This window comes from Typopeltis vanoorti, chromosome 16 (assembly GCF_054136105.1).
Source record: "Typopeltis vanoorti isolate ZY-2024b chromosome 16, IOZ_Tvanoo_1.0, whole genome shotgun sequence".
NCBI lineage: Eukaryota > Metazoa > Arthropoda > Arachnida > Uropygi > Thelyphonidae > Typopeltis > Typopeltis vanoorti.
The window spans coordinates 113,144,179-113,164,391 of record NC_143564.1 but is presented as its reverse complement, the minus strand read 5'-3'; the positions used below and the strand labels follow the sequence as shown (position 1 = coordinate 113,164,391).

The window sequence follows — 20,213 nt, the reverse complement described above, 5'->3', positions numbered from 1 at the left end:
AAATATCAGAAATATGAACATGCCCAAACTGCTTGTTGTGGCTCTACTGCCTCTTTTCGAGGTGGCAGCAAAAAACATGATAATAAATCTTGCTCTGCCAAGAAAGCTAATGTGTCATCTGTCAGGGAGAATGTTCAGGCTACTTCCATACATATCAGCAGTGGAAGGATGTGAAAGAAATAAAGATAAAAGCGGAGCAAATTATTAAACACAAAAACTTATTCTGATTATAAGACCATCGGTTTAATACACATATGTAAAAGAACGCCGACTAGTTTCGCTAGTATATTGTCTAGCTTTGTCAAGACTAAAGAAGGTGAAAGAATAATAAATGCAAAAAAACGAAAGAATACAGAACCGTTTACAATGGCTAGGCAACCAAATTTGACAGCTCACATGAATGAATAATGACTGAAGCATCTCGCTACATGCACACATTGTCACACGAGCTGTCAAATTTGGTTGCCTAACCATTGTGAACGGTTCTGTATTCTTTCATTTTTTTGCATTTATTATTTTTTCACCTTCTTTATTCTTGACAAAGCTAAACAGTATGCTAGCGAAACTAGTCAGCGTTCTTGTACATATGTGTATTAAACCGATGGTCTTATAATCAGAATAAGTTTTATGTTTATTACAGTATATAAAGACCAAATATGAATAGTCTAAACAGAGCAAATTATTATTATTATTACGTGACACCTTCAGGGAGTCCACGACTCATCGAGAGAGGTCACTTGCTCTACAACTCTGTCTCCACCAACTACAACAAACCGCACCTATACCAGTGCCATCTACCACCATGACCACTAATATATTTACAGACAATCACAGACATCCATGCCCATTCCTGGATTCGAACCTGCATCCTTTTGGCTGGAGAGTGGATATGCTAACCACTTGGCCAACCAGACCGGCTAATATATTGCATCAGGATGCAAAAAAGGAAGTTAGCCACCTCCACACCCATCCTGAAATCCTCTTATGCTGAGATGGTGGCATTTAAGAAAATATTAAAAGCATCTCAAACTCGTATGGCTCTACTACCATCTGATAATTTCACCATACCTGAACTTTATGATTATGACTGCTTCTCTGTGGAAAATGCACCAGTCGAACAATCTATGGTCTCACTATGTAAACAACTGTAAAATAGTTTCATTCAATGAGAACCCACTTATAAAAGGGATGATGGCTGAAAGATAAACCACCAGATGCTCCATAAAAAAAAAAAAAAGGATACTTCAGTCTCCTCTGCACTGTAAGTAAATTGAATTTATTAGGTGATTTTTGCACATCAGATGAGATATTAAATATTTTCCAGAGGAAGAAATGGACTCTGGTCATCCATACTTCAGGTTTATATTTATCAACTGATAAATATAAACTTGATAAAGGTAAGCCCTCAGCCTCTTGAAAATCAGAAGTCTACACAAAAAAACCAAAACAATGCAAAAATGTTTACAGTGGAACCATTATGGGTTTTGCTAAAATATTGATGATATCAAGATTCTTCTGAAAACATGAACAAGCCCTTCTTTTCTCTCTGTAAAAACATTTTAAAACCCAGTGAGGATCTCACCTTACAGAATTTCACCGTTGTTTATAAGAACAGAAGAACTGGTGATGCGCCTGCTCACAATGGAGTAGCTATCCTACTCATGCTCCTTTCAATCACATCCAGCTTAATACTGCTCTGGAAGCAGTAGTGATTTGTGGGATTTCTTATTACAGTATGTTCCATTTATTTACCACCAGTCTTATCTTGCAACTGCTTATTCCCATACTTCTTATGGGTGACTTTAATAGGCACAACACTGTGTGGTAGTGCCAACACAAATGGATGTGGTCATATCATTAAATGAATGCTGGACAATAATTATCTTTCCCTTTTGAATAATAGACCAGGATAGACCTTCTCTCATATGCCTACCCACTCATATTCTGCAAATTATCTCACAATCTGCTCCCCTGCCATTTTTCCACTGCTCACATGGAATGCCGAAAAGAACATACACAGAAGCAATCATTTTCCTGTTATTTGCACTATGTCTTCAAAGGAACCATGTTCTCCTACATGGATGCCTATGTAGAAAATGGACAGATCTGACCGGAATACTTTTTCCAGTCATGCAAAATTTAATGCTGAAGCAGTCAGTTACATATCATTTAAGCAAAGCATGCAACAGATTTTGTTGTCCAGGCAGCAACAGCTTCAATTTCAAAAACATTATCTTGATTTCCACTCTTTCCAAAGCCTTGGTGGGATTCAGGGTACCAGGCAGCCAAAAAAAGATCAAGACAGGGCAGGGGGTGTATTTTGTAGATACCCCACTGCATCAAACTTATAGCTTTTAAATGTGATCTGGCCAAAGCATGTTATGTGAGATGTCTGATTCAAAAACAATCTTGAATCCAATTTATATCCTCGATTAATCAAACAAAAAGTGCAAAAATTCTGTATGGAATAAAATATGAAAAATGAAAGGTAGATACAGTATACACCATTTGTCTATCCTGGACCATGATAGACGTGTTGTTGCTGCTGATCCAAAAGCTATTGTAGAACTTTGAGAGAAAATTTTGCCAGAATCTTAATAACAGCTTCATATCCTCCTGAATTTTTAATTTTGAAAGAGAATCAAGAAAAACAGCAGCTAAGCTTTTCTGCCAGTGGACCTGAACTGTATAATCAGCCATTTGTTAAGGACTAAAAAGAGCTCTTTTATTATCTCACCCCAACACAGTATGTCCTCATTATATCCATTATGAGATAAAACATCTTCCATCATCTTCTGTAGATTTCCTTCTGTTAATACACAACAGAAGACTTGCATTGGAAGAATTTCTGGGTTCTTGGCATAAGTCAGTTGTCACTGCTATCCCAAAACCAAGAAAAGATCCAACATAAGCAGACAGTTGTCAACCTATTGCTCTGAGCAGTTGTCATTGTAAAATATTAGAGAAAATGGTTAATGCCAGACTTCTCTGGTATTTAAAAAGCACTCTTCTCTCCAATACATAGTGTGGCTTTTGTAGACATCGTTCAACTTTGGACCATTTGGTCCATTTAGAAACGTGTATGAGAGATGCATTCCTGAATCAAGAACATTAGTTTCAGTGTTCTTTGTTGTGGAAAAAGCTTCTGACACAGCTTGGTGATAAAGCATATTAAAAGACCTCTGTAACCTAGGTCTTAGAGGATGCCTTCCTGTATTTATTAATCACTTTCTGTATAGCTTAGTCTTCCAATCAGAGAGGGAAGTACACTCTCAGTCATATCATCAAGAACAGGGTGTTCTCCAATGCTCTGTCTTAAGTGTGACACTTTTTCCTATCAAAGTTAATCACTAAACAGCTTCCTCCCACTCTAGACAATACTCTATATAATGATGACTTCACAATTTACTGTTACTCTTGTAACATGGGATAATTGAAAGACAACTTCAACATGCAGTCGACTGTGTCTGTTCATGGGCTCTTAGTAACGGGTTCAGGTTTTCAGCAGAAAAAACTGTGTGCGCTTCTGCCAAAATTACACTCTTCATCCAGAGTGTATTTTCAGAGAATGGGGTAATAGTCTATCCCAGAGAATGGGACAAACTGTTATTCCAGTAGCAACAGAAGCTAAGTTCTTGGGATTCATCTTTGACAGAAAACTTACATTCCTTACGCACATTCTATCCTGTACTGAATGGGGTGTGGATAAATCTTCATTACTTCATCTGTATCTTGTACTTATATGTTGAAAGCTTGATTATGTGTCTCAGATTTACAGCTCTTTAAAAGAGAAAGAACATACTCTGATGGTCAGACCCTATCCGGATAGCTACTGTGCAATTCACATATCATCCACTCAGTCTTTATGTTGAAACAAATGAACAAGCTCTATCACTTAGATTGAAACAGTTGTTTCTTCACTGTGCCCTGAAAATAGTCTCTTCCAAAGACTTTATTTACAGCTTCCCAACCCAATTATACAAAATTAAGCATTAGCAGTCAACATAGGCTTTTTGCATAGGTCACAGTCATCTTACACATTCTTATTTAGTGAAGGCTGATGACCCACCTATGTGTTAAAAATGCAACACACATCTCACCATTTGTCACATTCTAGTGCAGTGCCAGTATTTCACGAGAGAGAGAGGAATGAAATTTTTTATTAATCTTGCTGAGCCATATACACTCAGGCAGATATTAGCAGACTCAGAAAAAAAGTTAAAAACATGAAGTTTTTAACTTTTTAAAAAAAAATAATTTATACAATAACATTTGATTATAAATTCTGTTTATATGTAGATACCGCATTGTTTAACCTCATTTTTAATTAAATTTTTTTGTACATGTTATTTACTAATTTCTCTCTTTATGACTATTTATTAATATGGTATGATGCAAAAAAAAAAAAAAAAAAAAAAAAAAAACAGTACTGAACTTCAACACCCATTTATTCCATAACATGTATCATTGTAGTTATTCAGTATTTTTTTTTCACCATGCTGTGCCTTGTGTACTGCTATAACTTTTGATATGATGCATTTGACCTTTGTTTTCCTTGTGCCAATAACTCATAAATCAACCAACCAACCATCTTTGCACCCTCTTGGGACTCAGCAACTGTACTAAGATTCATTAAATAACCAGGTTAGAGAGTCTTGCCATTTCTCTTGCAGCTTACAATAATACAAGAGCTGCTATCTCATTCACCCCAGGAATCTATTCACATTAAGATTTCTTGTTGTAAACACCTCCAGTTCTTCCTCTGTTCTCACATCAGTGTCATATCAGTCTTTGCATTAACACCACTTCAATTATATGCTAGGTGCTGAGTGTATATATCCGTTAATGTTTCATAAATCATTATATAATTATAATTGTAGAGTTTCAAAGGTTTTTTTTTTTTTTGAACAGAATACACGAGAAGCCATACGGCGTCATGCTCAAGACTTTGGTGATTTACTGAGAAGAGAGAATGATGTTGCCCTAATAACAGATGGGAAAGTGAGTTAAACTTCTATTAGTTCTGTAAAAGTTAAATATAGATAGTTAGTATCTGGCTACTACACACACTTGAGATCTGAAGATTCTGAGGCAATTTTGGCTTTACTGTAGTGAATAATATTGAAAAGCAGAGGTAGGTTACCTGTGTTTTATTCTTCCAGTACTACAATTTTCAAGTCACTGGCTCTTCTATAGCAAAAGCCTATAGTATGAATACTTTACTAACAAGTTCTTTGTTCGGGTTCTATGAGTTCATTGCCATGCATGTCAATGGAAATATATTCACTTCATTGATTGCTTGGTAATCGAGTGGCTAAAAGCCAGCCAAAAATGCAAGAATATGTTATACCATAGATATGTAGTGTGTTAAACAAGGATGGCCATTAGTCTGCTGATTCTGGTCAGAATATCTGTTGTCATTATGGCAGTGGATATTTTGGGTCAATACAATCTTTGTGCCAATACCTGTTTTAATTCTTTAGTCACAGCATCTGAAAATGCATAAGATCTTTTCAGTCGAACATTAATTAGTAAGCCTCATGCAGAGGTTGCAAAGTTTTTCCGACCCGAAAAATAAGCAATCTAGCCAGAGAATACACTCATTTAATAGATACATGGGCCGCACACAATTTTTGGTTATGTCAACTCTAATTCAAACAAATTCAAATTAAAAATAAAATGTATAGATAGCATTCATGACTCAAATACCAATGCTTCTTTGTATTGTACATGTTGAAGACTGAAGGGGTCTGATTATGAATCTGAACATTCACAAAGTAGATAATGAAGATTGATGCCATCTTTTTAATAATAATACAATAGTGGGTTCAGCCTCATTTTTTATTGCAGCAACACATTGAACTCCATATCATCACCCCTTGGGGTCCAGTATATGTGCACACAGCCTACTGTGTGATGGGCTGTCTGCGCATACTGACTATGTCAATCCTTCTTTGTTTTATCTTGCTGATAACGCTTTCACTAGCCCAAAACAAGGGTTCACAAAAATCTGATTTCAGATGGGTGCATGGTTTTTGTTTGGCCAGTGAGCCTACTTATCAGACTGACACTGCTAACTTATCTCTGTACTTGGAAACTGAGATAAAAGTACTTCTGCAATTTATGTGCCCATTTACAAGTTTTATAAGAACTACAGAGAAAAAGGAGGAAAAATGGACAGGAGTTGTGGGGGGGGGGGAACAAGAATAACCTAAAAATGCCTATTTACCATAGTTATCCTAGTGTAATGGTAAGCAGCAAGAACCATAAGTCCCAGTTTTCTTTTTTCTTATTTATCAGCCATTCAGTATGAAAGAAATGTTCAAAGATATCTAAATGGAAAAAGAAGAAAAAAACCAAGAAATCGATGGCATGAGAATTAGGATAAGTGGAACAGGCCAGTTATCCTAAAATCCATGATTGGAAGAAGAAGAAATACTTCTAATGCAAGTAAGCATTCACACGTGCGCACACACTTATTGTTGCAAATTCAACTTAAAAATCATTATTGGTTATTGTATGCACAAATCACTGAGTAGTATCCCAATCTATCACCAGTGAGTAGTATCCCATACTGAACTTAATGATGATAGGTTAGTTACTTTTCAGGGACATTCTAGGAAATAATTTTGATGTTACTATTCTGCTAGGATGAAATATAAGTAGTGTTATTTGGGACACAGTGCCAAGTTTTTAATGGAGAATTCCTGAAGAGACTGTCAACCTATAAGTACACTAATACTGTGGATGGGCAATAAGGAACTTGTTCACATTTGATTTGAAAAGGTGTGGATCGTATTCCTTGAAAAACACACCTAGTGGAAGAAGAGAAGCAGACATTTGTTCTGTGAGTACGGAGATGCATTGTGAGGGAGTTTCGATTATTTGTTACATGCATTTGAGTCTGTTTCACAGAGAATGATAGGATATTATTGATGCTAATTCTGGTAAACTGTGGTCATAAAATATTTATAGATAAGATGTAGGGTGCAGACATTGAACAACTGTCTGAAAGTAAATGGAGTGTATTAGTGAGAGAGGAGTCGCGAGTCAATAACTGCCCTTTTCTGTATAGAAACCAGGATTTTTAGGGCCACAACCTAAGCTGTGAGAGCACTATTCAGTGGTCAGGCAGATTTGTATAGAGTTAGCTGTTTAGAGTTAACATCTCTAGCAAAATAACATAACAAATGAACATAATTATTTGGAAGCACATGAGGCAATATTTGTAATATGTTTGTGCCAAGAGATATTTCAGGATAATATTATCCCAAGAAGATAGATCTCATTGTGCATAGGGATTTGTGTGTTGTAAGGCTGGAAGAGAAGTTGTTTGTGTGTGGGGGGGGGCGGATAAGGCAGAGCTGTGGTTTGTTAGCATCGAAACTGACAAGATTATCCACACTACAATGATGAATATTTTTGAGATTTGTATTTAAGGTGGTAGTGGTTAAGGCTCTTGAGATTGTCATGATTTCTCCATTGCCGGATTTGTCAAATGAAAGGGAGGCGTGCAGTTATCAACAAAACTATGTATCGGGTTGGTAGTTAGCTGGAATAGGCAATCTATATCTAAAAGGAAGAGGCTGGGCAAGAGAACGGAGCCTTGTGGTATCCCAGCATTACTTGTGTAGTTAGAAGATAAGGAGCCATCTGCCATCACTTGAAGTGAACATCCAGTCAAAAAGTTGACTACCTAATTGCTAAACCTGGCCAAAAGCTTTGGAGGTATAATGGACATTTACTTGAAATTTACCAAATTTTTCCATGATGTTTGTCCAGACATGTCTGACATAGGTTAGTAGATTCCCTGTTGATCAGCAGTGACAGAATGCATAGTCGTTTATTAGTTGAGAGTCTTCTAGATGTTGATGGTTCTTTTGATTATTTTAGAAACAATTGAGGTGAGGGAAATTGGGCAGAGGCTGAAGTTGTATCTGGACTAATTTCCAGACAGAAGGATAAATACCAGTGGAATATGAAATTTCATATAAAAAGGACAGATTGGGAATCAACTCTGGAGCACAAACCTTTAGAACAATCGGAAGAATGCTGTCAGCCAGGAGACTTTTTAGTATCCAATTTGAACAGGATTTTTTTTATCTCTTTCTGGAAAAAGGTCAAACAAGGCATTGAGCATTTGGAATGGTTGTGTGGGGGGGGGGGGGGACAATAACTATGCTCATCCACACAAGAATTGGAGTGGAAGTAGGAAACCAGGAGGTTAGCTTTTTCTGTTGGTTATGTTGCAATTGTGTCTGGGTATAATAGTGTTGGGATTGGTGCCAGGCAGGCAGAAGTTCTGGCCCACAGCTTTGGCCAGGATGCAGATTTCCTGCTTTTAACTCTCTCAAAGTTAATTTTAGATGTATTGATAGTTTTCTTGCAGATATTCTGAACTGTGGTATAAGCAGTATAGGAAGATGCGATTTTGGATGCAAGTCAGTTTAGGTATGCTTGACTCTTCAAGCATACAACTGACTAAACCTAAACAACCTTTAACACACCTGTAGGAGGGCTCAGAAAAGGGTGAAGTGGGGAATAAATATTTCCATTCTGATAATTATTTCAGTGAGTCTTTCTACACATAGGTTTAATTCTGGTTGCCATGAACAGTAATCTGACAAAGCAAAGGTGTATAAATCAGGAAATTGTGTGTATTTTCTCCAGTTGTTAGGCTTGGAAAATAATTCCTCATTCTTTATTCCATATTTCTTTTAAATTCAACTTATACAAAAAAAAAAGAGGAAGGGGTGGGGGAATACATTGCATGCATGCATGATTGGGCAAACCCCCTCCCCCCCCATCCAAATCCATATAAGTGCATATTCTCAGTTCTAACTTTGGTGATTTCCTTTTTTCATCTTTATTCTGCAAATTCTTTACATTAACAGTATGTTAAACAGAAAATGAATCAGTTTCTACATTTTCCAATTACACATGTTCTTTGGCTAAGAAGATATTTGTGTGTGTGTGTGTGTGTGTGTGTGTGTGTGTGTGTGTGTGTGTGTGTGTGTGTGTGTGTGTGTGTATATACACACACAGTAGTGAATAAATTAATCTGCAAAAGCCGAATTTCCGTCAAGTTGTTGATTTTAGTTTGGTTTTTGTTTCAGTTCACAATAATTTTGGTTTTATTTTACTATTTTCGGTGGTTGAGTGCTGCGTGTTTTAACTATCGTAGAGATGATTATTAAAACTGTTGTGTGTTTTTAATAGCATAACCAAGTTGACATTCATAGGGTTTTATTCATTTTTTGTAGCTGTGAATCTCCAAGAAGGCATTCAAAAATATGTACTCTTTGTTAGCACACATCCATGGCTCAACGTCAAATTGCCAGTGAGTGTGGTGTTGATTTGGGTACTGTTAATCTGATTTTAAAGAGGTTTAGGAAGCAGTTATCTTTTCTCCTAACACGAAACTAATGTCTCAAACAAAGCGTCCAAAGGTTTCCCAAGCCTCCTGGACTACTTACAATTATGATGAGTACAAAAAAACCTAAAAAGTTCCATGCTGGCTCGATCATCGCCCGGAAAAACAAGGATCGCGTTGCCTGTTTAGGCGGAGGGCAAGCTTCGAAAAATATGTTACAGTCCTCCTAATCGACACTACCTCAAGATATGTTCCCTAAACATAGAAGGGATATCTAAATCCAAAGCCGAAGTCATCGGCAAAATAGCCAAAGATAAAGCATTTGATGTCTTGACTCTCCAGGAAACCCATGTGCCTGACACCGCCCTCAATAGACTAAAGATCCCAGGACTCATTCTCCTGTCTTATAACTGCCACCTCAAACGTGGCCTAGCAACCTATATCCGGCCTGGTCTCAAGGATATAATCCAAAGTGTTCCTGATACAGAATACTCCATAGGTATTAAAGTTCAGAATATCACCATCTATAATGTCTACAAACCTCCATCGCAATCCTGGCCTGATCAGATGGACCGACCGACCTTCTCACCCTGCTATCTATGTTGGTGACTTCAATTCCCATCACACCATGTGGGGCTATTCCTCTAGCAACCGGGATGGTAATAATCTAGCAAACTGGATGGATACATATAATCTGTATTTGAATTATGATGCCAAGCAGGATGGCACTCTTTACTCAGCCAGATGAAACAGAACCTACACCCCAGATCTGTGCATAGTCACTAAAGACTCCGAAGACCACCCTCTTCCATCAATCAGAACCATCCTTAACAGATTCCCTAATAGTCAACATCATCCTACATTAATAGAGATAGGAACATCAATCCCAGTCATTAGCAGAACACCAATCGTTAGATGGAATCTCTGCGGGTCCAATTGGTTTGCATTTCAGAAACAAATCGAGCAAACCATTAGAGCAATTCCACCCACTCCTAATTGCTATCCTAGATTTGTTAAACTACTCAAATATGCAGCAAAAGCCTCTATCCCTAGAGGCTACAGAGAACAATATATCCCATGTTGGAGTAGAGAAAGTGAGGAACTCCTAGCCAAATATGAGGAAACTGAAGATCCAGCTATTGCTAAGGAGCTCATATCAACCCTGGATAAATACAGAAAGGAAAGATGGATCTCAACCACGATGAACTCAATTTTGTCACATCTAGTTAGAGAAGCTGGTCGCTTTTGAGAAAATTAGGTGGAGCATAGCCAATGACACACACAAAACAACAGAGATAACTCCTGATCAAATGGCTAACCATTTATTGGAAACCACCAAGATTCATCCCAGCTCTACCAGGAAAATTGTCATACAAGCTTCCATCAATTTTCCTGAAGACAGAACACGAGCTTCCTGAACTCGTACACCCAATATCTCGGGAAGAGGTACAAATAGCCTTAAAACTTACCAAGAATGGCAAAGCTGCATGAGTGGATGGTGTACTCCCTGAATTCCTAAAACATCTTGGTCAACATGGCCAAACATGGCTGGTTGCCCTTTTCTTAGAAATCATCATGTCTGGTAAATTACCAAAGCTGTGGCAGGAAGCCAAAATAATTGCCGTGCCCAAACCAGGGAAAGATCCAAGTGAAGCGAAAAACCTACGACCTATCTCCTTGCTTTGCACCACCTTTAAGCTCTTTGAAAGAATTCTCCTTAAAAGAATTTTGCCACTCATTGAAAGAGCACTCCCGACTGAACAAGCTGGCTTCAGGCCAGGAAGAATTTGCTGTGACCAGGTCCTGGCACTGACAACTCAAATTGAAGCAGGCTTCCAGAAGAAACTTAAATCTGGAGCCACTTTCATTGACCTAACATCTGCTTATGACACTGTCTGGATCAGGGGCCTCCTCCTAAAACTAGGAAATATTATAAAGTGTAAAAAAACTTTACAACTTTTTGAATCTATTCTCTCCAAGAGAAAGATCCGGGCTCATATTGACGGAAAAAAGAGGAGGCCCAGATTCCTTCACAACTGTCTTCCTCAGGGCTCTGTGTTATCCCCTATACTTTTCAACATCTATGTGTATGATCTACCTCATATCAGATCAAGCAAGTATATGTATGATGACCTAGCGATCTTACATCAATCCACCTCCTTTACCAACCTTGAATACAGACCTGAACATCCTGGAAGAGTACTTCAAGCAGTGGTACTTGAAGCCAAATCCAACAAAAACAGTGTCCTCAGTATTTCACCTGTACAATGCAGAGGTGAATCGACAACTCGACCTTTCCTTCTGTGGAAAAATGGTAGAACATGAACCTCACCAAAAATACCTTGGAGTGAGCCTGGACAGAAGCCTAACCTATAATAGGCACATCATCAACCTCTCCAATAAAATTAAAACCAGAAATAACATCATTTCAAGGCTTGCTGAAACAACCCAGGATTGTGGTGCAGAAGTCCTAAGGTCGTCTGCACTAGCCCTCGCATTCTCTGCAGCAGAATATTGTGCCCCTGTCTGCGAAAGAAGTACACACACTAGCATTATAGACACCCAGCTAAACTCTACCATGAGCACAATTAGTGGGACAGTGAGAAGCACTCCTCTCTCTCCTGGCTGCCTGTTCTATCTAACATTGCCCCACCACACATACGGAGAAGAAAAGTCTCGATTAAGGAATTTAATAAAGCAATGAGCAACCCACTCCTACCCATACACCAAACTCTCATAAACCCACCTAGTCTTCCCTTCAAATCTAGAAAGCCTCTCTGGTCCATGGACGGACTCTCTTCAGCTGCGCTGCCATCAATATCTGACATATGGAGAGAATACTGGTCTAACAATCTCCCAACAAATGGCTTCCTGGTAGGAGATCCCTGTGCTCTGCAGCCTGGTTTGATCTTCCTAGGAAGATTTGATCATCCATAAACAGGATCAGAACTAGTCAGGGTAGGTGCGGCTATCGTCTACATAAATGGGAGCTGTCAGATCACCCTTATTGTGATTGTTCTCCCATGGCTCAGACGATTACTCATATTCTGTACGACTGCCCAAGGTGCCAATTTCACGGTGGTGGCCCACAGGACATCCACAAGGTGACGGATGAGACCTTGAATTGGCTTTCCAGCCTGGACCACCACCATACTTGCAGTTGGTGTGGTGGCGGTGGTTATGGAGGAAACAGAAGATCACGGTCCCATCTCACCACAAAGACGTTATTCTCATAGTTACTCTCATAGTCCTTGTCATAGTATCAGCAGAACTCCTCCTCATGTTAGAAGATGATGATACATGAAATGGGCCTCCTCTAATGGATCAAGTTTTCTCACACAAGACACGACTGCTCTCTACTTAAACCTCGGATACAGCTACTTTTACGTTGTGAAGTGTTGTAAGAACATGCAGCCTTGTCATACTTGGTGCAGCAGGATAATAATTGTCCCTGGCTTAATTATGACAAGTTACTTTTGCTTTATATTTAAAAAAAAAAAGGAGACTTAGAAAGCAGGTTGTGCCTTTTATGTAATGAACTTTTATATGTTAAAGATACCAAGCAATTTTATAAGCTATGTTTTTTAATCCTTTTTCGCAAACAAACAAGTAAGTCAGTTTGCGACTGCACATAGTGCAACTCGTGATAAAGGTGGAGCAAGCTCTGATCACTTTCCTTAGTGATCAGATCTTAATGCATAGCATCATACATTTCCTTGCAGAAATGTATGATGCTATGCATTAAGGTAATGGTCACTACCCATATCAGTTTCGACTTTTATTGAGGTCTCGTCAGTGGGAGCCAGACCTAAAAAATGCCAAGGGTGAAGTAATACAGAGCTTATAAATATTTTACCTAAACATGTTGCCATAAGGTGATTTGACCTCAAAGTTTTTTGCCTTGGGTATATATTATGTTAAAGATACCAAGCAATTTTATAAGCTAGGTTTTTTAATCCTTTTTCCCAAGTAAGCAAACAGACAAGTAAGTCAAGTTTGCAGCTGCACGTAGTGCAACACTATACACCGAAATTATGACGAAAGATGGGTTCCTTTGAGCACCAACTTGATCTTTAGGAAGAGGTAGAAGTTGCAGGGAGCTAGGTCTGGTGAATAGAATGGGTGCTCAAGCACAGTAATGTTGTAATTAGCTAAAAACTGTTTCACAGACAAAACATTATGCGCTGACATGTTGTCTTGGTGCAAAATCCAACTTGTTCTCTACCATTCTGGTCATTTCCTTCTCACGCATTCTCACAACTTCAAGGTAATACTGCTGATTTACCATCTGGCTGCTGGGAGCTGACTCTGCCATTACATTACTCTGGATATCAAAGAAGACAATCAACATGGCCCCTTGAACTTTGAAAAACTCACATGTGCTTTTCTGGTTTTGGAGATGTTGCTGACTTCCACTGCATTGATTGATGCTGGTTTCCGGATCATATGTAAATATCCAGGTTTCATTACAAGTAATTACCAAATTCAACAAATCTGGTTCATCCTTAATGCGCTGCAAAAGGTCCAAACACAGTTCCTTGCAACATTCTTTTTGTTCATCTGACAACATTTTTGGAACCGTTTTTGCACAAACCTTTTTCATGTTCAATTTTTCCATTAAAATGCATCAAACACTTTCCCTGTCGAAATGAACTTTCTCAGCTACAGCTCGAACACCCAAACTTCTGTCTTTTCGAATCACATCTCGCACTTTTTTTTAATGTTGTCATCAGTAATTGCTGTGTGTGGGCAGCCTGGGCGATCATCTGAGGGTAAGAATAAGTCTATATCTGAAGATGTGTCCACTCGTACTGAGTAAAGCGATGGAGTTGAGCCTTGTATCACAGTGACAGGTTAGGACATGTTCTATAACCATCTCTTTATCTCTCCCCCTCCCATTCTCTGTTCCCAAGCTAAAGTTTAATTTAAAAATTTAATGAAACTTAATAATAATTTAATAAAAAAATATAAAAAATTTATTTATATATAAATAAAAATAAATATTTATGTTTTCATATTTTAAAAGTAAAAATATATTTTATTAATTTATTTATGTCTGTATAAATATTTTATCTATTAAAAATAAACATGTCTTATTTTTATTTTATTTATATATATTAAAATAAAAAAAGTATATTTTTTTATTTTAATATATAACAGTTGTTCAAAACCTAAGGACTAACACTATTTTTGAAGATTTATAACTGCAAATTCAGATGAATTAACTTGTGGCAATTTGTATAACTGATTACAAGTAGAAAGCCAGTACACATTCAAATTTTCAAATCACACACGAAGGGATCATGTGGTAGCACTCAATAGAATTGTGCTAAGTGAGTTTCAAGGAAGCTCTTTTCGTGAAGGAATAAAGTTGCAAACTTGAATGCATCATCTAGATGATTTCACATGGGGAAGAATTATTAGAAAGCTTGAAGAAGGCCACAGAATTACTGATTGCCAGTAATTCTGTGAGTTTGCCAAAGAGTTTGCAATCTCGCATAGCATTGTATCCAGGCTCTTGGCAGTGTTTCAAACCAAGACACATGTTCATGACATTTGCTGAGAGGTTGCCCTTGCTCTATCACAGAGCATGAAGATAGAAGTTTAGTTATAACAGCACAGTGTAATCAGTGCACCATGTCAGCTTGCAAGTCAGCTCCATTCACTCACAGGCATTTCACTCCATTCACTCTCAAACTGTGGCAAGATGCATGTCAAAGTAGGCCCATATACCCAAATGCCTGCAGTCTGCATCCATTTATCCACAACTAATTGTAGAGCATGTTTTCAGTGATGTTGTATCCATAAAAATTGAACAAGCCAATGGGCAACGTACTTTTTACAGATGTCATTTTTGTCTTTCTTCCGATTCTAGGCGATACTTGATCTGGCATGGAAGTGATACTGCTTACCATCGCAAGAATGTTCTTGAAGGGGATAGATATGGCGGAGCTGAGGTGATGGTGTGGGGAGGCATCATGCTTAATGGATGCACACTGAGCTATAAGAGCTGGAAAAATATATTATGGCTGGTGAACTATATTGCAATGAAGTCCTTCAATGTCATGTTTGATTGTTCCATAGTGTCGTAGGTGAAGAATTAATTTTTATGGATGACAGTGTGACACCACATTGTGCACGAGCAGTGGAGATACTTCTGGAGACCAAGGATATTAATTGAATTGAGAGGCCAACGTGCTCCCCAGATCTCAACCCATAGAACACGTTTGAGACAATGATGAGACACATTGCTGCTCAAAATTCCCCTCCAGAAAACAAACAAGCTTTATCCTTTTTCTGAAGGAGGAATGTGCCAGTTTGCCTCAAGAACTCCTGAATCGCTTGATGCTGAGCATGGTACAATGCTGTGAGAGCTATATCGCAGTTTGGAGTGGACATATTCTATACTAAATTGGCTCTCTCTCTGCATAGTTTTCTTAAGTACTGTACATTAATTCCTTAACTACGTCCTTAGGAAATTTGTAACTTTTGCCAAAAACATGGAGTTTTTGTACGAAATTTATAACACATCATTTTTTGTGTAATATAATTTATCAGTATGCTGGCAATACATTTATATCCCCATTTGGCTATAATCATGAAAATGTTTCATATATAGGTAAAAACGTAGTTTGTCCTTAGCTTTTGGACATCGGTATAGATACATATATATTGTTTAAAAAAAATTGTCATTGGGACCAGAAAAGTGATTGAGACTTTCTCTGCATTTACTTGTAGCTTGCACATTCTCATTGTTGGATCTTTGTTTAGTTACCTGTTCATGTTTGATTTAAATTTTATATTGATGATGACCATGATACTTGGGCAGCATCAAAAAAATCCTTTAAAATCTTTCTCTCATGTAAATCTTCTATTAATATTGTATTAATTTTAATTGAAAGACCAAGATTAGGTGTATCCTGTTTTTACTACTCAGTGTCAAAAGAAGCACAGGTACAAATGGTAGTAATCCTCTTGCTTTCATTTCTGTTACTTTCACTTTGCAAGTACAGTAGAGTCCTGGAGAATTTAAATAAAATGATGGTGATTTCCTTTATTAGCCATATTAGCCTTGGATATAGTATAGTCTTATCAGAGCATGACTGCACTGTTCAGTGACTGACACACTTATAGATCCGAGCATCAGAATCATCTTGAAAATTAGACAGTTACCAGTTTGCAAATCAGTGATTAGAACAGAAAAGCTGTTAAAACTAAGTCCAGTTATCTCCTGATCCCATAATTCACCTTGTGTACTGCCGATCTTTATTTTTAAAAAAAAAAAAAAAAAAGTGACCTCATATGAAAATTAATTACAAAAATTACACAGTCACAAACAGTACTATTATAGCCTGCCTTGACATGATATATTGATTAATGCTCTGATAATGAAGCAACAGATATCCTTATGAATTCTTCTGACTTTTGTGGTTTATTTTATCACTGCATAGAATCCAGTACCATTCAGTAAACATTTTATGCATATATGGTCATTTATTCTTGTAGATAAACTTATACTTTGATAATACATAACTGTGAGATTTTAGGCAAATACAACGTATACTAGAATGTTACTGTATTTACTGGTGTATAAGACGCACTTTTTTCCTTTTGAAAATAGGTCTGAAAAATAGGGTGTATCTTATATGCTGATACTCAGTTTTTTATTACTTTCATTTCTGGGAATTTTCTCTATTCCGAGTTTTATGATTGTGAATAATTCAGTGAGTAAATCAGCATTAGAAATGATGTGCAATATATTGATTGCAGAGGGGGGGGGGGTTTCTCGCCTGGAAGGTTATTTACTTGCAGAATGGATTGCATTTGAATGGATTTAGTGTAAGAAGTCTGACAAACTATTATTCAGTGAAATATCAGGGGAACTAGATATTGTGAGATGGATGCAGAAGAGCTTGAATTCACGTATTAAGGTGAGTGATCGATATTATCATGATGATGATAAAGCAAGTAAGAGAACAGAATAAAAGTTATGTCCTGAAAAAAGGAGCATCTGTCCTTTGGAATTTTACACATGTGACATGCTTGAAGCTGAGTCAGCATGTGGTCATTGTGAGTGCATCACCAATAACGGTTTTTAAGGAGAGGTGTGATAAGTATTTAAGTACTGCACACACATGCAAAGGGTGTTAAAGCCGACATTTTAATCTGTTACTGAAGTGACATTTCGGTAATGCTAGAGTATGTCCTCCAAAGCTTTTACACTTCATGGACTGTCATTGCAGTTCCATATAGTTCGATTCACTGAAAGAAATCACCATTCCATTTGGGTATATTCATTTAATAAAAAATATAAAAGAAAAAAATCTATTAGGGTGAAAATTGTGAACTCAAATAGATATTTGTATGCTCATTGTAACTATGATGGTTTTATAAGCTGGGAATGATTTAAACTACTCAAATGTTGAGCCACAACAGATATTCAGGAACTCATTCTCCTGTCAGAGGAGTTTGTGAGTGTGTGCATGTGTGTGTCGGTTTATTTTAATGTAATCAATCAAATTCAGGACACATTTTAGCCAAACAAAATCAGCAGAGCTCTCTCCCTATCCCACACCCCAACTTGTCCCAAAATCAAGAACACAAAAAGTTCATTACCATCCCTTACATTTGGGACACATCAGAAAAAATTGCACACATTCTTAAAAAGTGTAATATTCAGACAAAGTGGTCTGCATATTACACTAATTTTTGATAACAGTAAGTGCTGTTATCAAAAATTAGCTAATCTTATCTGCTCATAAAAGATTCTCTATACCAGCACTTACCAAACTGTGGGCCACTGCCCTCTCGGGGACTGTTAGTTTTGTTGAGGGGGCTGTGAAATAATGAAAACAAATTTAAAATGTTTTAAGAGTAAGTAGATTTTTTTTTATCTTAAAAGAAACGTATTTAATTTTTATTATTTCTTTTTTGTTATTTTTTATATTTTAATGGAAAAAAATCACACGTCGGTGTGTTGGTTCACAAATTTTGCTTCCTGCGTATTTCAGCACTTAACGAATATTAGTAAATATATGCTTGTTCGTATAAGTTTCATTTCAAATGTATTGATAAGAAGCACAAGAAAAGCTTACAAATGCAAAATCTTGCACTCATTTAAAATGGCCAAGTTTTTCACACTTTAAATTAATGTTTCATTGCTAGTGTACACAGGTGCGGATGATGTGCAGGGAAGAAATACGCTTGGAGTGCACGCTGATAGCACAGATCACATGCATCAGAATTATAAACATCCAGGATTCCCTTATTCACGTAATTCACTAATTTCATCTTGTTAGTCTGTGGTGTGCTGGTATTGGTATGTGGTGCTTATTATTTGATCTGTTCTACGTTATTCGCCGTGTGTGTTTTGTATTGAATATAAATATAATAAATATTATAATAATAGATGTCTTTATTATGAGTTTTGTTTTTCGATGGGGCCTTGGAATATTTTCATTTTTCCAAAGGGACCTTTACATCCATAAGTTTGGGAAGCACTGCTCTATACCATCTGGACAATCATGGGATCTACAGTATCCCTTGCTCCTGCAAGCTTAAATACTTCAGACAAACAGGAAGAACTTGAACTTCCAACATCTGTCTAGAAGAACACAGGAAATATGTCCTTCATCTTCACCACAGTTGTTCTGAGGTGGCAGACCACTGGATCCAATGTGTGTGTGGGGGGGGGGGGCAGTAAATTCCCTTATATACCAAAACAGATGTAGCTCAGTATTTCTGGATTCAGCCACAGTACTACAACTTTTTCCCCAGGCCTAAAAATATTTGGCTGCATCACATTGCCAAAAAAGTCTGAGAGACCATCATTTTGAGACCTTCAGCAAGAGTCAATTACTGCACCCATAGCGGGCACCAGTTAGGACTGTAAGAGCCTACCTTTTACAACTTGCTCTGTGTTTGCCTTAACAGTGTGTCTGCATGCACATGCTCAATATATTTCCCTGTGTCCATTAAGATGCCATGGTGTCCAAGGCAAAATATTGGCTTCATAATCTAATTAGTTAAATAAATTTAGTTAATTATTAGCTTTAGATGTCTGCTTTCACCACTAAACATTAGTAATAATTAACATCCAAGCATTCATAGCAGTACCAATAATTTCTATTGTGCATTGAGCTTACTACTTCAGTGCATTAAATCAGTTAGTACAGTGAAGATAGGACATTGTTATGGATTTTTGTTGGTTGTGTCTGTGCATGTCCTATGACTGGATGCACATTTATTTGTCACAGAATAGATAAAATCACAGTGAGGAATGTGTAGGCTTTTGGTTACGTTTTGAAAGTATTATTAATAATGTGAAGCATTAGAAAGTGAGATGCAAAGTTTGAGTTATTTAGTTTATTGATTTTGAGCAAGAAAAGGGAAAAAAACTAAAAAAAAAAAAAAAAAAATCTTCATTCCAACTTCAATCATATTCTTTGCTTACTTTAATTTTCAGTTCTATTTTTAGTTGTATTTCATTTGCTTGTTATGTTGTTCTCTTTATCCTTCATATACTGGCCTTTAAATAAGTTTCCTACCAAAGCTTTAGTTTAGATATCACTCATCATTGAAAGATCATGAAAGAAGGCTTACATTATCTTATCACTACCTCTAACTCTTTGCCTGTTCTTATTTAAAATTTTGTTTTTCCTTTTTCTCTGCTCTGCAGTAATTTGGATAATCCATTCTTGTGACCTTTGTTGTGTTATCATCACCACCATAATGATGAATAATATCATAATTTTAAAGTATATGAATGATATATTTTTACCTTCTTTTTTTTCCACTGGTCTGTACATAATGGTTTTATTAACTAAAAATTAGAATACCT

The 20,213-nt window shown here is 37.1% G+C and overlaps 1 protein-coding gene across 1 annotated transcript in view; it reads left to right on the top strand.

The window, feature by feature from the left end:
* Positions 1 to 20,213, top strand: part of ATP8A (ATPase phospholipid transporting 8A1) — a 1,088,708-nt gene that overhangs the window by 637,735 nt on the left and 430,760 nt on the right. Inside the window, exon 26 of the mRNA XM_090406292.1 lies at positions 4,912 to 5,001. Coding sequence (XP_090262418.1) covers positions 4,912 to 5,001 — 90 coding nt within the window. The remainder of the gene's footprint in view (positions 1 to 4,911; positions 5,002 to 20,213) is intronic.